Source organism: Peromyscus maniculatus, chromosome 17 (assembly GCF_049852395.1).
Source record: "Peromyscus maniculatus bairdii isolate BWxNUB_F1_BW_parent chromosome 17, HU_Pman_BW_mat_3.1, whole genome shotgun sequence".
NCBI lineage: Eukaryota > Metazoa > Chordata > Mammalia > Rodentia > Cricetidae > Peromyscus > Peromyscus maniculatus.
In genome coordinates, this window is record NC_134868.1 from 17,829,087 (window position 1) to 17,856,476 (window position 27,390).

General features: G+C 36.2%; 1 protein-coding gene across 2 annotated transcripts in view; it reads right to left on the reverse strand.

Annotated features, from left to right (window-relative positions):
* Glra3 (glycine receptor alpha 3) overlaps positions 1–27,390 on the reverse strand; it is a 162,002-nt gene that overhangs the window by 25,501 nt on the left and 109,111 nt on the right. For both annotated transcript variants that reach the window (XM_006970921.4, XM_015998485.3), the window contains exons 6-7: positions 11,766–11,903; positions 7,743–7,957 (exon numbers count right to left, since the gene is read on the reverse strand). In XM_006970921.4, coding sequence (XP_006970983.2) covers positions 7,743–7,957; positions 11,766–11,903 — 353 coding nt within the window. The remainder of the gene's footprint in view (positions 1–7,742; positions 7,958–11,765; positions 11,904–27,390) is intronic.

The window sequence follows — 27,390 nt, forward strand, 5'->3', positions numbered from 1 at the left end:
TTAACCTGAAATGCATTTGGATGTTATCTAGTGCCAGAGATGAAATAATTACAAAAAAGAGAAAGAGCAAACAGTGTGTTAAAGTCATAGGCTAAAGCAAATGGAGTTGGTGTTGAAAACATTGAAGGAGAGCACCAGGCACTAGCCAGTGATGACAATGAGAGACATTCAGAGCTTTGACATTCTGGGGTTTTTAACCCATCGCCCTGGACGGTGACTCTCAGTGATGTTGAATTTACTCTGATTATATGCAGACCCATAGTAAATGCACGATGTTTCTCATGCAACTTTTATCACACTCGTGAAGGTTTTTACTTTAAGGGTTAAAATGCAGTGGAGAAGCCTTTTGTCCTGAGTTGCATTATTTCTAGTGACTAGAGGTCATCCTTCCAGTCACCTCAGAAAAGTGCAACCAGGGAAAGACGAAAGGACTGTGAAGGTCACAGCTACCTCTGCTTCCAGAATCAGTTCCCAGAGCTTCACTTCCACATCTTCTATCGAGTGTGACTAACGTTTTCTAACATTTACAAGAAAACGCAAAATCAATCTAGACGTCACTAGAGAGGTTTCCTGAGAGGATGTACTTAGACTTCCTGGCATGCATAATCTATTAGCGTTTGTCCTATTCTTCTGAAGTTAAATTTAGCGTGTGACTCCTTGCTCCTGTTTTACGTGTTGGAGATTTTGCACCCTAGCTGCCTACTTATTATGACCATTTTCATTCTCACTCTTTTTGCTCAGGTGTCTAAGAGTGTAATTTATGACTTCAAACTAGAATCTTGGAGACAGATGATGCCTATAAGGGCTCTTTAAGGATGCATTTTTGAGGTCGAGCTCTTTCCCTCAACAAAAGTACAGTTGTCTCTTTTTATGCTTTAGGAAGTTCATAAATATGGTCTGGAGTATATCTCTCTATCTCTTTATCTATCTATCTATCTATCTATCTATCATCTATCTATCTATCATCTATCTATCTATCTATCTATCTATCTATCTATCTATCTATCTATCTATCTATCATGTGTGTGTCTGTGTGTGTATACATATGTATATACACACATATATGTGTATGTAGTACAGTATGTAGTAAAGGAGATTTTTAGTCTCAAAATTGCATATGCAGTTTTTGCTTTTTTAAATTTAGCTTTATCATGAATCCTTGTATGGTGCTGCTATGAAAATGTAAACTTTGGAATTTCTCTTAAACTTAGAAAATTTATACATATGTGTATATGCATATATTCATGTAATAGCAATCAATTTAAAAAGGCCATGAATTTGAAAGATAGTGGGGAACACAGGTATATGGGGGGAAAGGGTAAGGGGGGAGTTCTGTAATTATAATCTCAAAATAAAAATAAATAAGTTGAAAAAATATACAGCAGGTCTGACTATATGTCCAGTAGAGAGAAAATGTTTATTAGATGCTAAATTTTATACTTAACACTCAATAAGCCTAGTAATTGTAACAAGATGAAAGGACAACCAGAAATACCCATCACTTCATCTTTTTATAGGTCCCATCCATGCTTAGAAATTATATTCATAAGATATTGTTATATTATTAATAAAATATTTTAGCTTAATATGTATTATATAATGGGTATTTAATGAATAAGGTTTGGGTAAAATGATCCTTTCACCTTCTGTTCAGTTTTCTTTTGCCAAAATTAGCGTGTATGGAATATTTATATTATTAAAGTAAAAACTGCAAGTAACAACTTGAGTATTTTATTCACATTCAAATGTCCTATGATAAGATGATAATGAAGTTTAGGTTGTTATGGTACAATAATATAGCAAAAATGAACCCAAATGTGTTGTATTTTTTCCAGACTTGATTAAAGTACTATCAGTTAATTATATTTTGTATTTAAATAGAAAGGACAAAACCCTGCTGGCTGGAGTAGCTTTCCATTGCTATAATAATAAGATGGTCTGATTACTATATGCTTCCGCAGTCCATTTATATTGCCAGGAACATATGACTTACTGTTTAAATCCACTGAGTATTTTCTAGACCATTAAGAGTGTTTGTTAATTAATTTTAAGAAACCAAAAGTAAATATACCTTCTTCCATCTTTTATCTTTTATTCTTTCAGTTTAAATCACCCACAAATAATCTGTGTGACAATATAATCAAGTATTAAGAAAACATAAGGATTCACTTCCAGTTTATATAAGCTATAGTTACTTCTGTAGTTGGTAGTGAAACTGTTTTTATATTTTTCAAGAACTACTGTTTTCCTTATACAGTAAGGAAGATAACTGCAAGCTTTAAATTCTTTTTCATTAATTTTGTGGTACTCTAGAGTGAAACAGAGAGAAGCAGGTGAAGTTTAATGCAACTGGGTTTTTATGCTACACCAGAAAGATGAAAATGGCTTAGCTGCTTGCTTTTTAAAGCCAAGTATTGAGTAAATAATTGGAAAGCTCATGTTGTTTAAATGTGCATGTGGTACTCAAGACACACACAGACAACGTTAGGTTCTGAGGATGGAAATGTGTAAAGGGTGCTTTGTCCTCTCATAAAGCTACTTCTGATAGGTTTCACAAGCAAATTAAACTAAAGGAAGAAGAAGAAGGGGAGGAAGAGGAGGAGGAGGAAAGTGAGGAGGAGGAGGAGGAGGAGGAGGAGGAAAGTAACTGAAATACTATGTTCAAGGTACTGTCCCTCAACCCTTAAATACCCTTAAATGAGTGGTATTGTGTTCCCCAAAATATTGTGCACCCTAATAAACTTATCTGGGGTCAGAGACAGAACAGCTACAATATTATACATAGAGGATAGGCAGTGGTAGCACATGCCTTTAATCCTAGCATTCCAGAGGCAGAGATCCATGTGTTCAAGGATACCGCCAAGCATGGTTACTCACGCTTTTAATCCCAGAAAGCAAGCCTCCCAGGGAGTGAGGCAGGGAGCAGAAAAACATATAAAGCGTGAGGACCAGAAACTAGAGGCATTTGGCTGATTAAGCTTTCAGGCTTTGGAGCAGCAGCTCAGCTGAGAGCCATTGGGATGAGGACACAGAGGCTTCCAGTCTGAGGAAACAAGACTGAGAATTTAGCCAGATGAGGTTAGCTGTGGCTTGTTCTGTCTCTCTGACCATCCAGCATTTCACCCCAATACTTGGCTCAGGTTTGATTTCATTAATAAGACTCTTTAAGATTCATGCTACACCTTTAGTCTGCGATTTGCAATATATTTGACCATAGGCTTCTGGGCCTCTATGATAAATTTAATTAATTAACTGTCATTAGACTTTCAAGTGTTTTTTGCCCTTTATATGTAGCAGCTTTTTGTAAATAAGATAGCTGGAGGGGTAGGGATAGAATGGAGAGATCTACATAGAATCTCCCTATGAATTTCCCACCTCTTTATCTCCATTCCTTCTCACCTTTTGTATACTTTCCTAAAACCTATATGAACGAACTAGAGTGTAGTCTAAGAAAAGACACAGAGTTTTAGCAGACAGCATTATTTGCTTGTAACCACTTCTCTCCTTTTTTTCTTCCCCAAAGCTTCCTTGGGCATGGAATACATTACCCATCCTATTGACTTTGGGTTTGGCCATGGAACTTTTATAATTTTGTGGGATGAGAACAGAACTTGATCCTATGCCAATGTTGACCCCAAAGGTTTTCTTGTACCTGCTTCATTTCTAGTATTCATGCACTCCCCAGTTGGGAGGGTGGGACACATGGCTGGTAACCATAGTTACTACAGGATGAGACATAAGGAGCAAATCAAACCACTCCACAGTCTAAACTGAAGGCCACTTTCATTCAGCCAATCTCAAGCTAGCCTAGAAGAGACCAAGATAATTCATAATTTTTTGTGCAAGAAAAAAAATGTCACTAAGCCACTATGATTTTGTTGTCATTTGTTATGCATAATAATTTCAAAGAAGTAAGACCTAGATAACACATAGGACCAAAAATCTTAGATTACTTAGTGTTGAGAGACAGAGTTTGGATGAACTTTCTTTCAATCCAGGTATTTTCAGACCCTTGCTGAGGTTGTATTGTGATGGATACAAGTGTATGGCAGAAAAGTATCTAAGGTTAATCATTAGTCTTTAGAAAATAGATGTTTTTAGATGTTGCTATCTGAACTAGATAGTAAGTTAAAATCATGCGTGACTAACTCTTCTTCCACTCATTATTTACATCAATTCCTTTTAGGGATGATTGCTTTTCCATATTTGAAAACGGATAACACAATGTTGAGATTTGAATTTGAACATCTTTGGGTAAATAAATTCCACTTTTAAGCAAATGGATCTATTTTCTACATGACTGGAGATGGACCCAGGGAAAATAAGAAGGAAGAATGAAGTCTTTGAGTAACTTGGACCAGTTTTTAGCTGGAGGAAGAAGATCAGTCACAGTCTCATTTCATTTTTTCCCATTTCTGTAGTTTATTCTTAAAAGTCGGAGGCCCAGATTTCCTGCTCAGAATCTCCGGAGCTCTCAGACTTTGGCAGTTCCATGTATCAGCCTTATGAATGTATCAAAGGGAAGAAGGAACCTCAAACCACTCTCTCCTCCATCATCCTGTGTTGGAAACAACTTGCCTCTCGTATGTCCGTATTCCACCCTTGACTTCTGCCTTTCTTTGACTCTGCAATGTGCCATTTATAAGCACACCTCATTTCACCTCTAGAATTCTCAGCCATGTCTGCTTTCCAGATCTATTTACTATCCTTATGTCTGCTGCTGGCTGGCCACCATTTACAATGGACTATCCCAAGCGGCTTTTAGTTCTTTCCACTTGAGTTTGGCTCCTCCTTTCTCATACTCATACAGAGTGAGAATGATCACTCATCTTAAAAATTTCTTCAGGTTGCCCTACTGTTGTTGAATCTAATTATTACAAAGAACTATAATGCTGTCCATGACTTGACCCCATAATAATTATAATTTTTTCTTTTGCTCATTTATAGTAATCCCATGGTGCAAGGAAGCACTTATAAATGTAAACTATCTTGAAGCTTTGCTGTCAAGAGAATTTACATGACACCTCTTCTGACCAATTGATGTATGTACTGCCAAAGTGCAAAATAGTTTCAAATTCTGATGAATGGACCACATGTACCTTCTTGCTTTGGCATATGATGTGCTTGACTTAGCATGGCATTACAAAGTCCAATCCAATTGATCATATTAGAGAGGAATTTCAAGGAACTGCCTAAATATATTCTAAGATTCTTTTGTCTGAGTCTTGACTAATTTCCAAGCTTCTTCTATCATACTGGAGATGTACTAGCATAGAATCTCTGTTAAACACTAAGCATTTATCATAAGTTAATGATGTATTGTTTCTTCCTGTTATTTAATAATCTATTGTTATTGTAAGTCCTAAATTAAATTTGTTTTCTACTTCCTAGGATGTAGCAGTAGGAAAACGGTGGATAACACAGTGCCAAGGTTGACTTTTGTGAGTTCTTGGAGATTTCAAACAGCAGATGGGAATCTGTTCTTTTAAGTGACTGTTTTTAAATGTACAGGTGAATTCTCAGTATCTATCTACTTTACTAGCCCTCAAACAAATATACAAACAACCCTCTCCAAATTAGAATTCTAATTTCAAGAGATCTTCTGTTCTTTTGAGTAGACTAATCCAGTATGTTAGCGATTGTTGTTTACACAGATGTTCAGAGTTGGCCCTTCTGAATTTTAGTATGTCTAACTAAATATACCAAATCTCTTGTTCTTTACTTATAACATGTCAAAGATAATTTGTCAACCTTGTCTTGTCTTATGACATAACTACCCTTGAATTCTTTCTGTAGGTAGAAATTAAATTTCTTGTTGGACAGTTTCTCTATTATCAGAATGAGTGGTCTATGTAAATGAATATATAGAATTGAACTTCCAACTGAAAATTTTTTCTTTTTTCTCTGAAATCCTGATGAAATTGATGCCTTTAAACAATCCCTATTTTATTTTTATATAGAGTATGAAGCTGTCTCAGACTGGCCTTTCCATTTTTCTTAAACTTGTATCCCTATTTTACCATCTTAATTTTTTGATTTCTTTATTTCTGATTTTTCTACTCACACCTTTCAACTCTCTCAGTCCTGTCCCATTCTGTGTCATGAATATTTCTCTTCCTCACCTCACAAAACCTGTAAATTCCTAAAATGGTGCATATTCTGTCTTTTTTCTGACTAACTTATGGATCAAATAAGATTTCATTTCCAGTTAGCTCAGGTATAAGACAAATATGAATAAATTTCCATTATAATTTGACCATGGAATTTCTACTATCACCTAGACTCCTTAGAATATTCATGCACAAACTCATAAGCATTGAAAATCAGGTTAAACAAATAAGCAAGTTTGTAATTTTCACATGGGGTGTATATTATAAAAATGCAAATTGATTTTGACTATTTAAAAGTTATAATAAAGTGTTATTAATGGAAGATATTATTTTGAAAGACAATCATCAATTCTTCTTGAGAAAGGTGAACTTCATTCAACACCAAATTCTTTCTATCTTATGTAACATTTGCAATAATTATCTTGTGACCAAAGTGTATTTACTCACATATTTTAACTTAATTAATTGAACCAGAATTCATTCATAGAAAACACTAAGGGGGCTGTACATACATTTATAATTTACCTCAGGTAGCAGGTACAACATCAAATGTTCATGATAAACTAATATTGCTTTATTATGGTGAAGTTCATCATTTTAAGAAAAATAATAGGTTATTGTGTTGGAAACTTGAGAGGCTTTCTTTACATCTGTGGTTCCCAACCTGTGGGGCATGACTCCGTTGGGAGTTTCATATCGGTATTCTGCATATCATATATATGTGTGTATATATAATGATCTGTAACTAGATCGTATTTCCTATTACTAGCAAAATTCTAGTTATGAAGTAGCAATAAAATAACTATGGTTGTGGGTCAGCACAACATGAAGGACTGTATTAAAGAGTCACAACATTAGGAAGGTTGAGAACCACAACTTTAGATAATAGACACTTAGTAGAAATCATCTTATAAGAAAATAATTTTCTATTTCTATCTGGCTACACAGATAAGCAGAAGCTCATACTTATCTTTCAGTGTATCTTACTGAGAGAGGTATTGAAACTTTTACAAACTTTACAGAGCAAATGGTTTAATTCTGGGCGATTAGAATGCACTCAAATTATAGACTTGGGTAACCACTCTTTCCTATTGACCTACAGCTGCCAGGAGCCAGGAGATAGGGTCACAAGGTAATGGAAACCAGGCTGTAACACTATGGAATCAGCTACAGTTCTTGATGGGGAGTAATTACTATAATGTTTTCCTGGAAGCAATTTTGTAATACATTATCAACGCATACAGCTCTCAGTGTCTCAATTTATGTTCTAAATATAAAGTAAATAGTATGAAAAAGTTCTCCATGTGTGAATATCTATGCATTATGCCAGCATTTAAAATTACCATGTACACAAATTTAAATATTTTTTCAATATATTTTAAGTATTTAAATGTACAGATACAGAAAAATTCCATGGTGCATATGATGACTGTTGACATTTAAGTAACAGGAAACCATTACACATTATGTAGCAGATATCACTGATTTACTGAATATTTTCCTTCAATAGTTTCATTTTGCAAGAATTAGTGCTTTAAAAATCAATAATTAATATGCTGAATGAATTTTTGACCAATCTAACAACAACGTTTTTGTGCATGCATTACATGCATGTCCCCTCAGGACACTTACCTTTGGTAAGGAAGCCCGGGATCCAGAACTCTGTGTGGTCATAGTAAGCACAGTGGTGATGCCCAAAGCTACCCTAGCTGGGGCTGCATCCATGTTAATCCAGAATGAGACCCAAGATAGAATAACAATCAGAAGGCTGGGAATGTACATCTGGATCAAGTAGTAGCCCATTTGCCGCTCAAGATGGAACCGCACTTCTATGCATGTAAACTTCCCTAGTTTTTCATAAAAAAAAAACACACAACAATTAAAAGTCAGGTTTTGTTCTGCCATCAAATATGACTTAATTTTCATAATAATTTTACTGTAAGAATTTCTACTAAAATGAAGAGACACATTCAAATTGGGTTTTGTCTTTTAGATATTTTTTTTTTCCTGCTTGCATCTGGAAACAGTGTGACAAAGGAGTGAACTCTTCCAGGAAATAGTACATAATTCTATTTTCATGTTCAAATAGCTTTTCCTACTTGCCAAATTCCTCACAGATTTATTTTTTTCGGTTTCTAACACTTGTCTGGAGGTGTATAGAACAATGCGTGTTTAGTATGCAAAGGTTATCTATATTTTCTGTTTCTGGAGCTTCCATGTACTTATTTAGTCAGCTGCTGTTTGGTTCAGAGATCTTTACATTTCCTTTAAGTGCTAAGAGATAAATGCAAATGGAGATGAGTGGTTTCATAAACAATACTACAAAAAACTAAATATATATAATTTTCCATCAATAACTTTTGAGATAATCTTAGAACACATTGAAAAATGAATGAGCTATATTCATTGTATAAATGTATGCCTTTGCACCTCTGTTATATACCTCTGTTCCTGCAAATACAGGTTATGGATGTTTGACTCAACATTACATTAATATTTCTATTTATCCATTGGTTTTACTTCTGTTCATTTATTTTGACTCCTTTGTTATCAATTCTCCAAATAAATGGTCTTCCAAGTGATTTGATTCTTGGTTTTGTTGTCTATTATTTTGAGTAAGGTGATGTCAGAAAGTTCATATGCTCCTTAAGTATCATTCTCTGATATGACCACAGGAAAAAGATATTAAAGACCATGACTGGGAAAACTGCTGATGTGTGGTGAGCGGAGTGTCCCAGGCAGAGCTCCAGTTAATGTAACGAGCTCATAAGTGATGGTAGAAATGCACAAAGGGTACAGCTTCTAGAGGAGAAGAGAAGTGATGTCAGAACTCTAACATTTCAATAATAGCTTGCAAGCTCTGGGGACAGAGGAGTCCACTTTTTAATATCTAGCAGTCAGAACCTTGTGCAACCCATACATGATCCTTCAGTCAACTTAGCGATGGAATGATTAAAGATTCCTGCTGTATCTGAAAATATTTTGATTTTTAAAGTATTATTAAGTATAAAATTTAAAACACTTGCTATAAAGAAAATGAAATAGAGCAAGATTAATTGAAGTATTTCTATACCAATATTAATCCAATAAGTAATCTCACGACAAAAGTGGGAGTCACTTACTTAGCATTTGTTCTCCAGGTTTCATATAATTCTCAAGGAATACACAAGCTTTCCCTGTGTATTTATTTTAAAAGCACTTTGTAAATATAGCTAGGCTGGAAAATGAAGTCAAACACATGTGCAAGTATTATGATTGTACCTAAAGGCACATATAAATATATATGTAGTTATGTGTACTATTTCTGCGTTTGTGCACATGTGCATTTTTATGTGGCTGTGAAGAGAGAAAAATGTAAAGTTGGGCCACAGTGAAGAGAGGAAACTACAACTCACGCAGAACAAAATGGACACATTTAGCAATAGCAGGAAAAGAGGAAGATTTTAGAGGAATTCACATGAAACAGATCACATGATCCTGAAGTAGGTAAACGTTTAGATTAGTGCAATTTAGGTTTTGTTGTTGCTGTAGTTTTTGCTTTTTTTTTTTTTTTTTTTGATTATTTTGATATAGTCTCACTATGTAGACCTGATTGCTGATTGGCTTGGGACTTGCTATTTAGACCAGGCTGGCCTGAAAGTCATGGGGGTCACCTTGCCTTTGCCTACCAAGTGCTGGGATTCAAAGCATGTGCCATCACCCCCAGGTATGCAGTTCATCTATATCGAAAGAACTAATAACTTCAATAATTTTATTTCCTTGGAAAACTGGACATTTATAACAGGATTTTTGCATATTCTTTTTTTTCTTTTACTTGCAGAGGGAAGTTGTGATATATGAGCTTACATTTGAAAACAATTAAAATAGAAGTCTTGTATGTTGGGGGCATAATATAAAAGGGAGTTTAAAGTGTGATACAAATTAGTCACATATGTGAATGAAGACATTACCAGATGTTTCTATATCATTTTGAGCAGTGATACTTTGGGCATACTTTCATCTTTTATATTATACAAATATTAGACAACTAAGTCTTCTAGAAAACTCCTACCCAATTAATTGCTTGACGTATGCACTCATAAATGTGAGCTGAAATATGAAAGTATGTGAATGTACTTTGTGCTAAGATGAGTCTCCTGACCCTGTATCATCAAAATTCTCCCCCAGATGATGTCTACAGAGTCACCTATGTTCTATGTTGAATGTGTCCTTCTAAAAATCACATCCTTGGAGAATCTGTGAGTTTAACTTTATTTACAAAAATCGACTTGAAGATATAATCAAGTTAAAATGAATTATTTATCTCTATTAATGGGACCCTATTCTAATACCACCAGTGTCCTTGTAGGATGAACGATATTTGGCTGCAGAGAAAGGGATGCATGCAGAGTTCAGCACGTGATTATGGAGAAAGAGACTAAAGTGATGTATTTGTAAGTCAGCTAATGCCAAGAGCTGTCAAAAATAGGAAACTAAGAAAATGTCAGGGAAGGAACATTCCTTGGAGCCTCCAGAGTAAACATACCATTGCTGATACCTGATTTTTTTTTTATATTTAGCTTCTAGAACTTTGCATGAATAAACTTCTGTTGTTTTAATTTATGAAATTTATGGTAGTCTGCGATTACAGTCTGAGGAAACTAATGTACTTCCATATACTACCTCTAGAAATCTTTTCAATATATTCTAAAAGAAGTTATCAGTTTCTCTGTACTTAGAGAAATGGGCAAGGGCACCGCCATTGGCTTGTCAGTTCTTTAATTTTATGCTTAGATGTTCACCTTGAACTTGCTCATAAGTTAGCTAACATCTTCATCTGTGAGTTGAAAATGGTAATTAAAAACTTAGATATTGTGAGTTAGTAACAAAGATAAGGGAGACTGGGGACTATGTGGGAGGAACACAGAGCTCCCAATTCTGGGAAATGCCGAGGTCACAATGAAATCCTACTTTACAATAATAACATAGAAAGAATAAGTTGATATTAGCATGCCAGCATCAGGCCATATACACATCTCTCTGGGGGGAAGCTTGGCTTGTGGGGTAGATTCATGGCATTTATAGTTGGAATAGGTTTATAAGAATAGCCCACAACAATTAGAAGTGAATAGACTTCATAAGGGTACAAATACCACATTGAGTTTGTTAACCCTCAGTGCTAGTTGTTAAATATGGTATCTACTCAAGACACAAGGTTCCTCTATAAGTCCAAGAAGTAACTGAAAATAGAAATTAATAAAAATATTAGAATAAATAGAAAATAGGAAAAATGTTTTTGAATGCATGAAAATATGGCCAATGATATCATATTTAAAGCAAGTCCTTTTGTTAACATATACAGTGTTTACTTCCAAAATCAGTTTAAATTATTTTCCTATGGAAATAAAGAAACATGTTTAGAAACATGAAATTACACATATACGTGTTGTTCCATAAAGAATTTTCAAGTGTAACTGAGCATCAAGTATTTCTTTGGACTCATATAATTCAAATACAACAAGAATCAGTGAGTGAAAGCATACATAAATTTTGAAATAGTTAACTTTATACTCCATGAGCTAAAGAAGTTAAAATTAACACAACATTATAATTTTAACAATCTGTATATTGTAAGATCAGAAACTGTAATCATAGAGAAAAATACTCAGTCCCTACCTGTATTGTAGTGTTTAGTGCAGTATCGCAAATCTTTTTCTTCTTTCAACAGAAATTGGGGCAAAGTGAGTCCTTCGGCCACTTGTACTGGTGCCTCATCTTGCCATTCAAAAATGAGATCATTCATTGTGTACCCAACTAGACAAAATGTTATAGAAATGTTAGTAGCCAAAGGAAGACATTCAAATAGAAGCAATAAGAACTTTCTTGCATAGTCACATGGAATGAGAGGCTCATTAAAACCTAGAGTCTATCATCTGAATAATGTATTTCAGATTCCACTTCCCAAAGTCTATCAACAGTGATGTAAGAAAAAGAAGTCCACTTGGAAGAACACAACATGGATGTTAGTATTTATTCTCTCATGAGGATAGAAAGCTCTTGGATTAATTCATCAATTTTTTACATTATTCCACTACCTTTAATTTCAAGGACTACTCAATAAAGCCAAATAATCCCAGTTTAGAAAGTGAATTAAAGTATAAATATCTCTGGGGAAACTATTAATGCCTGATGCCTTTCTTGCTTTAATCATCGCAGTTTATATAATCTGCTTCTGGGTCCCAAGTCCCAACATGGACAAAATAATTTGAAAATGCAAGCTTGTTCTATTTGATAAAACATACACTTCAAGTAGTTTGACACATGGTTATGAGCTCAGTATAGACTTACAAATGAGTTTTTCAATAAGTCACAAGTGTTTATTAAGTTAAAGTATCAGATTTTGCTTTGGAGGGGCTTAATATAAGCAGAATTTTATCTTTTTCCCAGCTGAATGAAAATTATGGAAATGTATGCTTCAGTGTTATTTGTCGTGGTGGAATCTAAGTGGATGTGAAGAGGGCTGTTTCCGTTCTCATCAGTCAATTCCATAGATTTAGAAGGAGAAAGGAAACATGATGTGACTCCTGAATTAAGTCAACTGGTTAAATCAGTAAATTGTTCCTATCTCTGGAGCTGTGTACAGGGGTGTTTCTAGCAAATATTCATGCAGTGATTTGGCACAGCTTTTGTGTAAGTTAGACAATGGGTAAGAGGGGAGCTCATCACTCTCCACTCTCTTTCAGAATGTTCCAGAAATAGTGGAATCTGGTCTAGTTGCAGAGGCCATAGGGCGTGTGCTCTATGGGTAGAGGAGACCATGGTGGCAAGTATCAATGATCAAATCTGCTTAGATGCCCTAGGATTTGGCTAACAAGTTTTCACAGGCACCATCAGCGTTTCGAGTCTTGGTTCATTATGGAGCAAGAAATATTTGGTACCATCTGTATGGTCCTACAGATTGAAAGGTGCCATGTCTGAATTTTGGTTCAAAAATAGATATTTAACTACAAGTGGTTCTCAACTTTCATAATACTGGAACCCTTTATTACAGTTCCTCATGTTGTGTTGACTTCAATCATAAAATTATTTTCATTGCTACTTCATAACTGTAATTTTGCTATTGTTATGAATCACAATGCCTATCTGACACACAGGATATCTGATATACAACCTCAAAAGTGTCACTACCAACCAGTTGAGAACTACTGTTCCAGACATAATGGTTGGTTTATTTATCCTAGAATATCTTTCAGTGAAACATGAAATTAATAATGATTGGATTGGTAATAAAATAATGATTTACTCTTTTTGTTGCTGTTTTGTTTTGTTTTCCAGACAGGATTTCTCTAGGTAGCTCTGGCTGTCCTGGAACTCACTTTGTAGAACAGGCTGGCCTCAAATTCACAGAGATCGGCCTACCTCTGCCTCCCTGAGTGCTGGGATTAAAGGTATGTGTCACCACAGCCAAGCAAGAGTGATTCACTCTTATTCATAAACCCCTTAATATGTGCGTTATAGATCACACTCTGCTTAAAGACAACACAGATGCACATTTCTCAGTGATCTAAAGACAGTAAGAGAAGCTCCAATTTTATCTGCTGTCAGATGAGACATGTATCTTACAATTCATACAAAGAATCACAGAAGACAAAGTATCTGAAATTGTTTGCCCCAATTTAGATAGATGAATGAAAAGATAAACTAAACCTTTTTCTGTTTTGACATAATAAAGGCTTTGTAAAATCTTCTGGAAATGGAAACTAGCTGTCTGAAGTTCCATTGAAGCCAAGCTCTAATTTTTCTCTCATCCAGTTTATAGGAGCACATATAGCTTGTTATGTGGTGAAGAACTATTCACATCAAGTGATGATGAATGTACATTTTACAGCCACATTACCGTATTTATTTACAACTCACAGCAGGTTCAAGCTTGAAAGTGGATGGTAAATAATAAGATGACCCTGTTTAAAGAACATTTCCTTTATTCTGAGTAACTTATGTCTTTGAAGGAAACTTAATGGCATTATTGCCTCAGTAAACCTTCAAACAAACTTTAATAGATTCTCTTCCACAGGGTTCAAATTGTTTTTATATCCTTTTCTTTTGGCTAACAAATTTTTATAGAAGCTTAAGAATATTAAGGAAAACAGATTGAGTAGTGAGAGCAAGGTGATAAACTTATTTGCCTTATATTGCATAATAATATCACAACGAAAAAATAATTTACCCAATGAACAAAGATTTTAACCTGAACATGTCCAACAACTTCGTTTGAAGACTATGGTGAAACCTGTAAATGGATGTCTCAATTCTCGATTTTCAACAAGTATTTATTGAATACCAACTGTCAGTCGGTCATTGTGCTCCATTTGAGTTGGACCTTGATAGAAAAGAATGGCCCCCAAACGAAGAACACAAAATAAAGAGAACTTCAGGAAAATGGAAAAGCAAGTTTGTTTGAAGAAAATTAAAAACACCCTTCCTTGTAATAGATATTAGTAGTAGTTCTTTTCATTCAGATCTAGTTTGCATAAAGAAGTATCTGAAACTGACAGACAAATCAATACATGTTTATGTCAGGTTAGATTCTGAGTTGAAAAACTGACTTTTTAAAAAAAAAATCTATAAGTAACATTAGGAAATTGGTATCTTTAGAGAAATGAAGTGAATTTATAAAATAGTGTTTTATACTCACGATATCATGATTTGTATGAAAGGATCTTGTGGTGGTAATCTAATTGTACTGAAATATTATTTTGATTATATGTTAATAAATAAAGTTGTCTGGGGGTCAGAGCTATTAGAGCCATAGCAAGAGTGTGGCTGGTGGCACACGCCTTTAATCCCATAAGATCTCTGTGTGTTCAGGGATACAGTCAGCATTGGAGACATATGCCTTTAAGACCTAGGGGGCTGTACATTCAGACAGTGACGAGGCAGTCATGTGTGTGGGTTTACAACCAATGAGAAGGCAGAACAACATACTATAAAAAAAACGAACCGACAGGAAGTAGGTCTCTTTTCGCGAAGCTGGGACAGCAGGAAGAAGGGTGAGATTTTAGCTCTGACTTCTCGGCTTTCTCTTTTACATTGTTTCTGTGTTTCTTATTTAATAAGACGGTTGGTTACATCTACAGGATCTGGCTGGTGTTGTGGTGATATATTGTGTTCCCAATACATTGTGCACCCTAATAAAGTTTATCAGAAAAGCAGAATGAAGCCAGCCATGTTCTCACCACTTGGAGATCCTAAGCCAAAGAGACCTACTTCTTTTATACCCACACCTATATGCCTTCCTGTTTTGCCATCTCATTTCCTCTCTCTTCCCTGCTACATCACTTCCTCTTCCTGCCCAGATCTGTCGCTTCCTGTCTGTCTGTACAGACCTCCAGACCTTTATGGTTAGTACTGGAATTAAAGGTATGTACCACCACTGCCTGGCTCTGTTCCCAGTGTGGCCTTGAACTCACAGAGATCCAGACAGATATCTCCCTCCCGAGTGATAGGATTAAAGGCATGTGCTACTATTGCCTGACCTCTATGTTTACTATAGTGGCTAGCTTTTTCCTCTGATCTTCAGATAAACTTTATTAGGGTGCACAATATATTGGGGACACAGTACATCACCACAACACCAGCCAGTTCCATTCATACAAATCACAAGGCTCAAAGAACTTTCATGGTCATAATGACATTTTATTTGTATTTCCCATTGTTCTAACATTTTCCCTGATATTGAAACAGTGGTAGGTAATGTTTTAACACAATACAAGCAGTGGCACCAGGCTGGGCTGGAAGTTACTGTGTTCCTAAGTGCCATATCCCTTGGGAAAGAATGCCATTTTCATTTAACTATGCCCATGGCTGATGAAGCAGTAAAAACTTTGTGATCAAAGCAATGTTTCAAAGGTGTCCTTGATCCTCAGATTAGTAACAAGTACTAATTTACTAAAGTTTGATCTTTATGTAAATATCTTTGAAATCTGTGTGGCCAAGTTGGAATCCTGTATACAGCACTCATCTGCATACTGTAAATATAAGATTTCAAGGAACAGTGTTAGTCAATTAAGGGATAAACTGAACTAAGTTCTTTTTTCTTGATTTGGGTGGGTGCATATAATTTTTACTTGAAAAGTGAAATGATCTACTAATAGTGTTTCCTAGGTACTTGACAGTCCGATTTTAAAAATGTGTATGATATGGGTATATACCATGGGATGGAAACTGACAATAGTTGTTGTGAATAACAGATTCTGAAATTTCAAGCCAAAATTAGATGTTTGGAGAAATTATTTTCTGCAAAGCTACTTGAACAACCAAGAACCTGAGACTAGATAGCTCAGGGACTAGGTAAAATCAAATACTACTATTCTACTAAAAGAACATAGAAAAAAACCTCCAATAAAACATTCTATTATACTCATTATACCCATAGGCCAGTGTCTTGCTCAGACATCATCAGAGAAGCTTCCTTATGTAACAGATGGGAACAAACACAGAAACCCACAACCAGACATTATGCAGAAAGTAGGAGACAGTCAGGCCTAAACAGGATGTCTCTATCAAATCCCTCCCCTCAGGGCTCAGAGAACCCTGCGGAAGAGGAAGTGGAAAGACTGTAAGAGCCAGAGGATACTGAGGACACCAAGAAAACAAGACCTTCTAAATCAGCACGATCCATGCACATATGAACTCACAGGGACTGAGGAAGCATGCACAAGGTCTGCAGGGTGAGCACCAGATGAGGTCCTAGAGTTGAAGGGAGAAGCAAGCAGACATGTGTCCTATCTCTAACCCAGAAACTATCTCCAATTGGTAATCACTTGCAAAAAAAAAAAAAAAAAGGTTTTCATCAAGTGATTCTCACTGGGGAAACAAATTACTCTCATTTTTCCTTTATGTTCTTTCTTTATTTATTGAGGCAGGTTCTCACGGTGTAGACTAGGCTGGCCTTGAACTCACAGAGTTCTGGGATCAAAAGCACATACCACCATGCTGGCCAAGTTCTGGATCTTTAACACATGGATCAACAAACCACTCTTAAGGGTGGGCTGCATGCCTAGCAGTAGATGACCAACAGACAATGAACTCAACAGGGCATCTTTGGAGGTTTCTTGTATCATAATGTATCGTGGCTGTTTTCGGCCCTTTTTTTGTTGGTTGATTTGTTTGTTTTGTGTTTTTTTTCTCTCTCTCTCTTTTTACCCTACAGGTTATACATACATATATATACCGTGAATCTTAAAAAGTCTTATTAATAAAATCAAACCTGAGGCCGGTTATTGGGGTGACCACTGGAGGATCAGAGAAGCAGAACAAGCCACAGCTAACCTCACCTGGCCAAATTCTCAGCTGATCCTGTTTCCTCAGACTGGAAGCCTCTGTGTCCTCATCCCAAATGGCTCTCAGCTGAACTGCTGCTCCAAGCCTGAAAGCTTAACCAGCCAAATGCCTCTAGTTTCTGGTCCTCACACCTTATATATCTTTCTGCTCTCTGCCTCACTCCCTGGGATTAAAGGCTCACTTCTTGGGATTAAAGGCATGTGTCATCATGCCTGTCTGATTCCAATGTGGCCTTGAACTCACAGAGATCCAGAGGGATTTCTACCTCTGGAATGCTAGGATTAAAGGTGTGAGTGCCACCATTTTCTAGCCTTTGTATCTAGTGGCTGTTCTGTTTCTGACCCCAGATAAGTTTATTAGGGTGCACAATATTTTGGGGAGCACAATACTAATATATATATATATATATATATATATATATATATATATATATATATGCTTCAGTTTAGTGTTTCAGTTTGTGAATGAGTGGGTCTCTGTATTTATATCTGTTACAGGTGCCTTCTCCTAGGTTTTTTATTTTGTTTGTTTTGTCTTTTTATTTTATTTTATATTGTCTCTTAGCATCCTGTTTGTTTTTTAATGAAAAACAAAGAGTTGGGTTCCGATGGGAGAGGAGGAAGGGAGGAACTGGTAGTAGAGGAGGGGAAACCCTAATTAGAATATCTTATGTGAGAAAAGAAAGCTATTTTCAATAAAAGGGGAAAATTCTAAAGTGTTAAAGGAAGCCTTTTCAATCTTTCAGAATTTCTTTGGTTTTTCCTTTTCCTAATCAACAAGATGTTATTTTTCTCAATGGAAAAAAATAATAGTTCATCCAGCAGGATCAATAGACAACGAGAAATTTAAATTTCGTAACAAATATTGCAACTTTGAATCCAAATGATTGTGATTTAATTTTAACTTTGGAAATGATTTAAAATAGGATTAGAGCTACTTTATTTATCGACCAATATAAAACCTTTTTAGTTAATAATATTATATGAGAACAATAGCGTAAATGTTTTCTTTGTACTTCTTTTGCTTTTAAAAGTAATCCACATATGGATGATAAGGTCTTCTCCTAAGAGCAAAAGGATTAGGTCCCTTAGCAGATGTAGAGAGCTAGAGCTTCTTGGATACATGTGGTAGGGCTGTTTTTTTCTAACCTTGCTACAGGATACACGATCGTTCTTCTATGGCTGGGCCCTAGCATCCAATAACATCTGAGATGGGTACAATTCATGGTCATTGATTTCTACTGGCACTGTTGTGCTTTGAATGTTCTCATTTGTTACCATATCAACAGGGAAACAATTTCAGCCATGACCTCTAAAAAATCCTTATTGCCAGTGAATTAGTTTTCAGTCATTGTTCTAAGATAATTTTTATCCTTTCCAAACAACAGGATATGGAAGCTCTTTATTTTAAATCCCTTGGTAGATGAGCTAAGAATTGAAATTACTAGCTCAGAGTTTATGGTACTCAATGGAACCATCTAGAGTCTAGACTATTTCCAAGGAACACAACAGTAATAAATCAAAACACATTTTTTAAAGAACTGTTGGTTAGTTTGTCTCTTTGTTTATTTGTTTTCCCACTCACTCAGTGAAGATCCCACCCATACATTTTCATCTATTCACCTAATCTAACTCAACATGCCACATTGACGTAGGTCATTTAGATGACTGCCGGTGTTGGCCCGGGCCACGCAGCAGGGAGATCTCAGAATGACTCTTAGAAAATCTGAAGAGAAACCTTACACACTTTTATTTCCAATTCCCTCTAACTTTCTGAAGCTTTCGCCATCTTATCAAGAGTCCCTCTGACTCTCCTGACCACCATACTACTTCAGGGGAAGTCCTCGACCATCCCAACAGATATCTTTCCATATTTTTTCACTTCTGAACACTTCTCATTAAACACTAGAAAATTTTCTATTTTACAATATTATTTCAGGGAATTCACCTTTCATCCCATTTATGGTCTTTTCTCCCATTACTTTATCTACTATAGGTTATTCCCCTCCTCTTATTCCTAAAGAAATAAGACAAAATATTTTCAGTGTAGTATCTTGAGTAAATGAAGACTTTAAATATCACCACATCATTTAAAGTTGACATAAACATGTGCTTACGAAGAAAAGTAAAATTTAGATGGAAAGACAGAAAGGTACGAACAGTGAAATGTTATGGCCTTGTGCAGAGGTCCACACTGTTGTGAAACTTCTATACCAAAACTGATCCACAACTTCAACACAACTTAAATGAAAAATTTACTGTGCTCTTCAACTGGTAGTTAATCTGAAGTATAAAAACACAAACCACATCGACAGTTGGGAGAGCAGTGTAGACCTGCCAGAAAATGAAAATCTAGACAAATAAGGCTATAGTCTTTAAAAAATGATCAAGTAGAGAACTGCTACAGAAAACAGAACTCAGAGTCGGAACGATGAAAGGAGACATAAGGTAAAAGTTACACAGCATGGAAAATTTCTAATAAATGATAACGGACATATTCTATATTCCTAGAAAATCAGAATACAGTCTAGGTCCAGATGTACAGTGAGTAGAAGTAACCCAGTTCTCTGAGGATTTGATTTTTATCCCTGGAATCCAAGGTAAAAGCCAAGCACTAACTTCCAAAGGTCGTCTTCTCACCTCGAGACCTGCACCATGGCATGTTTGTACCTGCATAGATAAACATGTATGCACATACACAGAGGCAATAATAATAATTATAGTAGTAATAATAATAACATAGTAAATATTTGTGACTATAAAACAAAATTTAAAACAGAAGTATAATCTATGCTATTATTTATTTAAAATAGAAGTATAATCTATGCTATTAAACTTCTGGGTTAAAACAATAACTTTTTGGATCTAGAAAAAAATCATCCTGAGTGAGGTAACCCAGACTCAGAAAGACAAACATGGTATGTACTCACTCATAGGAGGATACTAGATGTAAAACAAAGATGACTAGACTGCTACTCACAACTCCATGGAGGCTATCTAGAAAAGAGGACTCTAAGAAAGACACAGGGATTGCCCAATGACAGAGAAATGAATAAGATCTACATGAGCCAACTGGACGTTAAGGGGGGTAATGAAGGGCAAGGGTCAAGGGAAAGAGAGCTTAGGGAGCAGGAGATCCTAGCTGGATCAAGAACATAGAGGAAGAACAAGGAAAAAGAGACCATGATAAATGAAGACCCCATGGGAATAGAAAGAAGCAAAGTGCTAGAGAGGTCCCCAGAAATCCACAAAGATACCTCCACAATAGACTACTGGCAATGGTCGAGAGAAGCCCGAACTGACCTACTCTGGTGATCGGATGGCCAAACACCCTAAATGTCATGGTAGAACTCTCATCCAATGACTGATGGAAGCAGATGCAGAGGTCCATGGCCAGGCCCCAGGTGGAGCTCCAGGAATCCAATCAGCAAGAAAGAGGAGGGATTGTATGAGCGAGAATTGTTGAGACCAAGATTGGAAAAAGCACAGGGACAAATAGCCAAACTAGTGGAAACACATGAACTATGAACCAATAGCTGAGGAGCCCCCAACTGGATCAGGCCCTCTGGATAAGTCAGACAGTTGATTAGCTTGAACTGTTTGGGAGGCACCCAGGCAATGGGACCGGGACCTGTCCTTAGTGCATGAGCTGGCTGTTTGGAATTTGGGGCCTATGCAGGGACACTTTGCTCAGCCTGGGAGGAGGGGACTGGACCTGCCTGGACTGAGTCCACCAGGTTGAGCTGAATCCCCAGGGGAATCCTTGCCCTGGAGGAGATGGGAATGGGGGGTGGGCTGGAGGGAGGGCAGGGTGGGGGGAGGAGGGACAACAGGGGAATCCGTGGCTGATATGTAAAATTAAATCAAATGATAAAATTAAAAAAAACAATAACTTTTTGTAAAATTACTCTGCACATAATGATTTATTTACAACATCATAGGTTTAATTACATGTGCATTTGAAACACTGTGCTATGAAAATGAAATAAAGTTTTATGATATTACTAACATATATAAAAATAGAAATATGCTTATTCAAATGGAGACTCTGGGCTAAGAATATATTTAAATTCAATTGGAGCTTAGAGATTCATTGATGAATTAAAAAATCACATTTAATTTTAAAAGTAATTCAGAAAAGCATTTGGCCTCGCTGTCTCAAATGTTTTTAGGAGAGAGACAGAAAAGTATTTCTAGTTTGACCTAGTTTGCAAATTCTTGGGTTCTTAATCAGCATCTGGATTTTAAAAAACAACCGGAAGAAAATACCCACTCCTGGCACAGGTTGATTTTTGCTGGGAGAAATATTACTCAAGTCACTTTTATGGACTTGACAAGGAACAATTGCTATGTCAAAACGCATTTAACTAAGTTTTTTCTTTTTATGATTTGTGCATTTCATTTGAAATCCTTTTGCATAACTCATAGTGTCACATGTGGTTTCATTTAAATTGGTAAGTCTGCTAAATTAAGTATCGCTTACCTTCTCTGAAGCCTTCTGGTATAACTGACTTCAAACTTATCTTAACAAATCCTTTGAAGACTAGAGTTACTTTAGCTTTTTCCTTGCTGTTTGGCATAAAGGTGGAAATATAGAGAGTTGTAGTCTTCTTAAATGCCAATCAGACAAATCATTTTGTTCACATTTCTCAAGGTGTCATAAGATTGATACACATTGAACATACAGTGTTAAAAGTTCTTCCAGGAGATCTCCATTAAAATTGGAAAAGGACCTGACCTTGAGCTAGACCAAGTTAATGAGAAAATGGTGTGGTGGTTAGCTGGGTTTTTGCAGGAGGGCTGGTTACAGAAGGACACTGCCTGCCTACTTCTCTTGAGTAAACCTCACATGGTGGGAAAGCAATTCTGTGTGATTGTAGAAGGTCAAAGCTTCAGGACTATTCAAATTCACGAAGAACCTTGTCTTGGAGGCCTTGTACTACACCAAAGAGATCCACCAGGAGCCTAATCAGTGTGCCAGTACCTAGTGGTTCAAAGTGTTTGGAGCAGCAACTAGAAATGAGCTGCATTTATCTTTTTGAGATTTCTTATGTTTGATGTTTCACGATATCGCTGTTCACTTCTCAAAGACATAATCTAAGATAGCTCAAGAGAAGATTTTTTTTGATGCTAAAAAGGAGATGAATTTCAGAAAGTATTTAAAGAGTGTCCTGAAATAGTATACATAGTGCTATACAATTCAATTTTAAAATGGTTGAATAGATTAAAAAATAGAAAATACAATTATAAAAGTGTAACATAATTACTCTACAAACTGGAGTATTATAAAATGCCTAGCTTTATAACGCATTTGGAGAAGTCTAAGGAGAAGTAAGCAGCATAGTATTGGTCAGATTCCAGACACTGAAACTGACATTTAATACATAGTACAATAAAAATCTAGATTTTAGTGGAAATTACTTAGTGTTCTGTAATTTGCCACATTAAAAAAACCTTCAGTTATAAAAGCACTTACAATTAATACTTTCCCATTCTTATTAAAACTCTAACCAAACAAAGAGTATTGCCAAAGACAAAACATAGATGATGACTTCCACCCAAGGCATATAATGTAAGCTGTAATTATAGTAAAAATAACTATTGTGTCACAAGATATTCAAATAATTAGAAGTAAAATTCTGTTTTACTCAAAATAATTAAGTTACACATCAAAATAGGTAATGACTGAAAAAAATAGGAGTTTAAAACACATCACTGTGAGAATTACTGGGGTAATAAAACACCCCTAGGGTAGTCCATTTTCACATCACTGAAAATGTCACACCAGGAAGACTTAGTTGTTGAAATGAGTCTTAATTAAGCATTAAAAATGCAGCTGAACCAGAAGTTCAAAACAATACTTTGTTTAAATTGTGCCAGCATTATTCTAGAGAGTTAACACATGCCAAATCATTAACACACCTATTTACTTATCCAATTTTGTTATAATGTACATCTACATGATATTTGTGTGTGTGTGTGTGTGTGTGTATGAGAGAAAGAGGAGAGAGAGAGAGAGAGAGAGAGAGAGAGAGAGAGAGAGAAGAGAAGAGAAGAGAAGAGAAGAGAAGAGAAGAGAAGAGAAGAGAAGAGAAGAGAAGAGGAGAGTTCCTGTCCACTAATTCCTAATTATATGATGATTTACAACAGGTAAATACAAAAACTTAATCTTGGGTGTAAAGATTTTATATCTAGGGGATACATTATGCTTACATTTCATGAAGAAGATAGAAATAGAAAATGTATTTACATTAAAGATGGAAGTTTGTGGTGATATTTTATTTGTGTGCTAATAAATAAAGCTTGCTTGGAGATCAGAGGAAAAAGCTAGCCACTATATGAAACATAGAAGTCAAGCAATGGTAGTACATGCCTTTAATCCTATCATTTGAGAGGCAGGGATCTGTCTGGATCTCCGGGAGTTCAAGGTCACATTGGAAATGGAGACAGGCATGGTGGCACATGCATTAAATTTCAACACTAGTTAACCATGGAGGTATGGAGGTCTGTACAGACAGTCAGGAAGTGACAGAGCTGGGCAGGAAGAGGAAGTGATGTAGCTGGACAGAGAGAGCAAATCAGATGGCAGAACAGCAAGGCATATAGGCGTGTGTATACAGGAAGCAGGTATCCTTGGAAGCTGCCGAGTTGGTGAGGCAAGGTTAGCTGTGGCTTTTCTATTCCTCTGATCTCTCAGGTTTTCACCCCAATATCTGGCTCTGGGTTTTTATTTAATAAGACCATTTAGCAATTTGTCTACAAAAGAGAAGTTTAAATATAAATGAGCATCTTAACTACATTGAAAGAGAATATTTTATTTTCTTATGTCCCAAATATTCTCACATAAATTTCTTGAGTTCAAAATGACTGTGAGAAAGAATTATGAGACTCTGACTTAAGGAAAACAATCTCTGTCCCTATAAAATATTGTATCATCTATAGATAGTTTAATTTCATTATATTTATATACAAAGACATATAGTAGAAAGTATTTGTGGACTTGCACAGTATAATTCTTATGGTAAATATACAGTTCTTTCAGAGTTCTGTCGATTCTAAAATGGCATGGAACTCCTTTATACCTTTCAAGGTCTAACAATATGCTGAATGTTTATCTTATTATATTTTTCTCATTTCTGCCCTGCATTTTCATCGCAAGCTTTGCCCAGCCTGAGAGAAACAAACAAATCTCTAAGAACTAGATGTACCATGTTGGATATATTTTGAAGACTCGGTCGTTTGGGACTACTAAGAGTACATAAAATTGTGGAGGCATTCCTTAAATACTTCAGAGACTCTGAAATTCTCTGGAATGTGAAGACAACTCCTGTCAAGCGACTAGGAAGAGCCTAGTGATGGGGGTGTTAGGACATGGTTGCCTAATGGGATAAGGAGACAGCAAGTAGCCAAAGACATTGCTATCAGTTTTCACAGTTCCTGAATTAGGACCTCAGTGGATACTCAAACGCTTCTTAAGTTCACCCCATTAACTTATTAAAATGTCACTCTTCAGTCACACTTTTGTGTGCCTGTGAAAAATAGACTATTGTCTCCAAAATTTCAACATTCTTTATTTATTTTCATTTGCTTTTACTCTTCTGGTTTCCTCTTAATTTTCATTACAAACATCTCATAGGGTGTTTGTTTTCTGGTTGGTTTTTATTTTCTTTTTGATCCATAATGTGAGTATTCCACCACCTCGATACACCTCTTAAGCTGTAGCTATCAGATTCATAATCGTATATGTATGTAAATATTTTATGGACTCCGAGATTAGAGATGACCTTTGTAGAATCTAGTGTAGCTCTCTTGTCTTACAAAAGAGACACGCAGCCTCTGAAAAACAAATGAATTAAGAAAAGTCATGTAATTCTTAACAAAAGACTTGCAGGCATCTGTGTGGGTTTTTTCCCCCTCTGAATTCCTCTGGCAGATGCCAGTGGAGTCCTTGGCTTAAGGGGTATTTGTGATTGTACTGTGCAGTCATGTCAGAGGAGAATGTTACCCAAACTTTGAAAGAGGCTGCTTGCATGAGGCCATTTGTTTGAGTAGAAAAAAAAATAGAGTTAGGGGCACTGAAGTTACCTGGAGAATTAACTAAAAATGGGAATAAATGGTGACAACTTTGAGCAGAGAAGAAGAGCGAACTCAAGAATCACAAGGGAAAAAGACAGTAGTGATTTAAATTTCAGGTGATCTTTGGTGTTCTAGGGCAATTTTGTGGAATTAGCTTTCTTTTTCTACCTTTGCATGGATCACTGATACTGACCTTAGGTCATCAGGCAGGCACGTTACCCTCTCCTTGGCCCTGTTTCTGTGTGATTCCTGGCTGGAAAATTCTAAGCTCTAAAATGCAATGCATGAAGCCACTTGTCTTTGCAACAATATTGAGAGATGAATATTTCAAAAATAATCAGACTATGAGATCTCTATCCTCATAGGTGGTATTACTACTGCTCTAAGAAAGACATTCAGCATGCCTTTGTATATTGACCCTTTTGGTTTTGAGCCATGGAAAGACACAGCAAGAAGATCCTGTTGGATATTGATATCTTTTTACAGCAAATGGAGACCATCACAAAAAATCACAACCGGACACAATACAGAAATCAACCGATCGTGGGGAACCTAGCCCCAGTGGATACATCTATTTTGTAGCTCCTTTGTGTATGTCTTGAGGGAACATTGGTGAGGAGTGAGGAAGGATTTTAAAAAACAGAGTACCCACATGTATTAAGTGAAACAGTCCGTCTTAGAAATGGCTGTAGAAACAAGGCCAGAACAATGACAATAGCAAAGGGCACATTAACATGGAAGAGAGAAATATTTGTGAGGCCCTACCCTTAAACAAGGAATTGAAGGCAACTAATGACTTCTAGACAAAGGAAAACTAGCCTCTTTTAGGGATGAGCTCCCTTATCGGTTTTCTAGTGCAGAGCGATCAAAATCATGTGCCTCACACACATCATGACAAACACACACAATAATAATAAATAAAAATTTTAGGAGCTGGACAGATGGCTCAGTGCTTCAGAATACTTGCTGCTCTTCTTGAGTACCTAGGTTTGGTTCCCAGCACCTATACTGGATGCCTGCAATGCCAGCTCTAACGGATTTGATTCTCTTTTCTGGCCTCTAAGGACATCTGCATTTGTACACACACACACACACACACACACACACACACACACACACACACACTAAAAATACAACTTTATAAAGTCAAATAGACATTAAAAAATATCAAAAGGAAAAGGGAAATTTCCTGAGGGTGGAGAACTGAAAATCACATTGTGGAGAAGGCCTTGGTGCAGCATTAGGGGAATTGCAAGGAGCACCAGGAAAATGATGCGAGTTCACATTTGCAGAGTTTCCTAGGTAACAGGGATAAGGAAGGAAGTGGAACAAGGCAGCGACTTGGTATTCTTATTTGTAAGAATCCTGCATTTCAACATGAACTCAATTGGACTCCACTCTGCTGCCCTGTGCAAGACGTTTTCATATTAACGACTGTAAAGATGGAACATTATCTTAACTTCACTGGGATTATAGAGACAAACACTGGTGAGCAAGAAAGACAGTCTCCTAACTGCATGGAAAGGATTTAGTAAAAAATGTAAACATTTCAGATAAGACGTTGTGAAGGAATACAATGTAGCAAGTGATTGGGGAGCAGAGAAGTAAACATGGAAAAAAGAGTGGGCAGAAGTGACCGTGTAAAAGTTTACAGATAGTCAAGCATTTTCATCTCTATCTCTGAGGAAATATAATATTCTGAGAAAGGGGGATGGCCTAGAGGTCAGATAGAAGATATGATGTTACATCTGAGAAAGGTGAAAAATAACTGCATAGGGTTTAGTATATTTTATTTATTAAATTTATTAATTGCTGAATTAGTGATAGTAGAGCTAAGTACTGAATCCCAACAACATTAAAAGAAATTGCAGATGGTAAGGCAG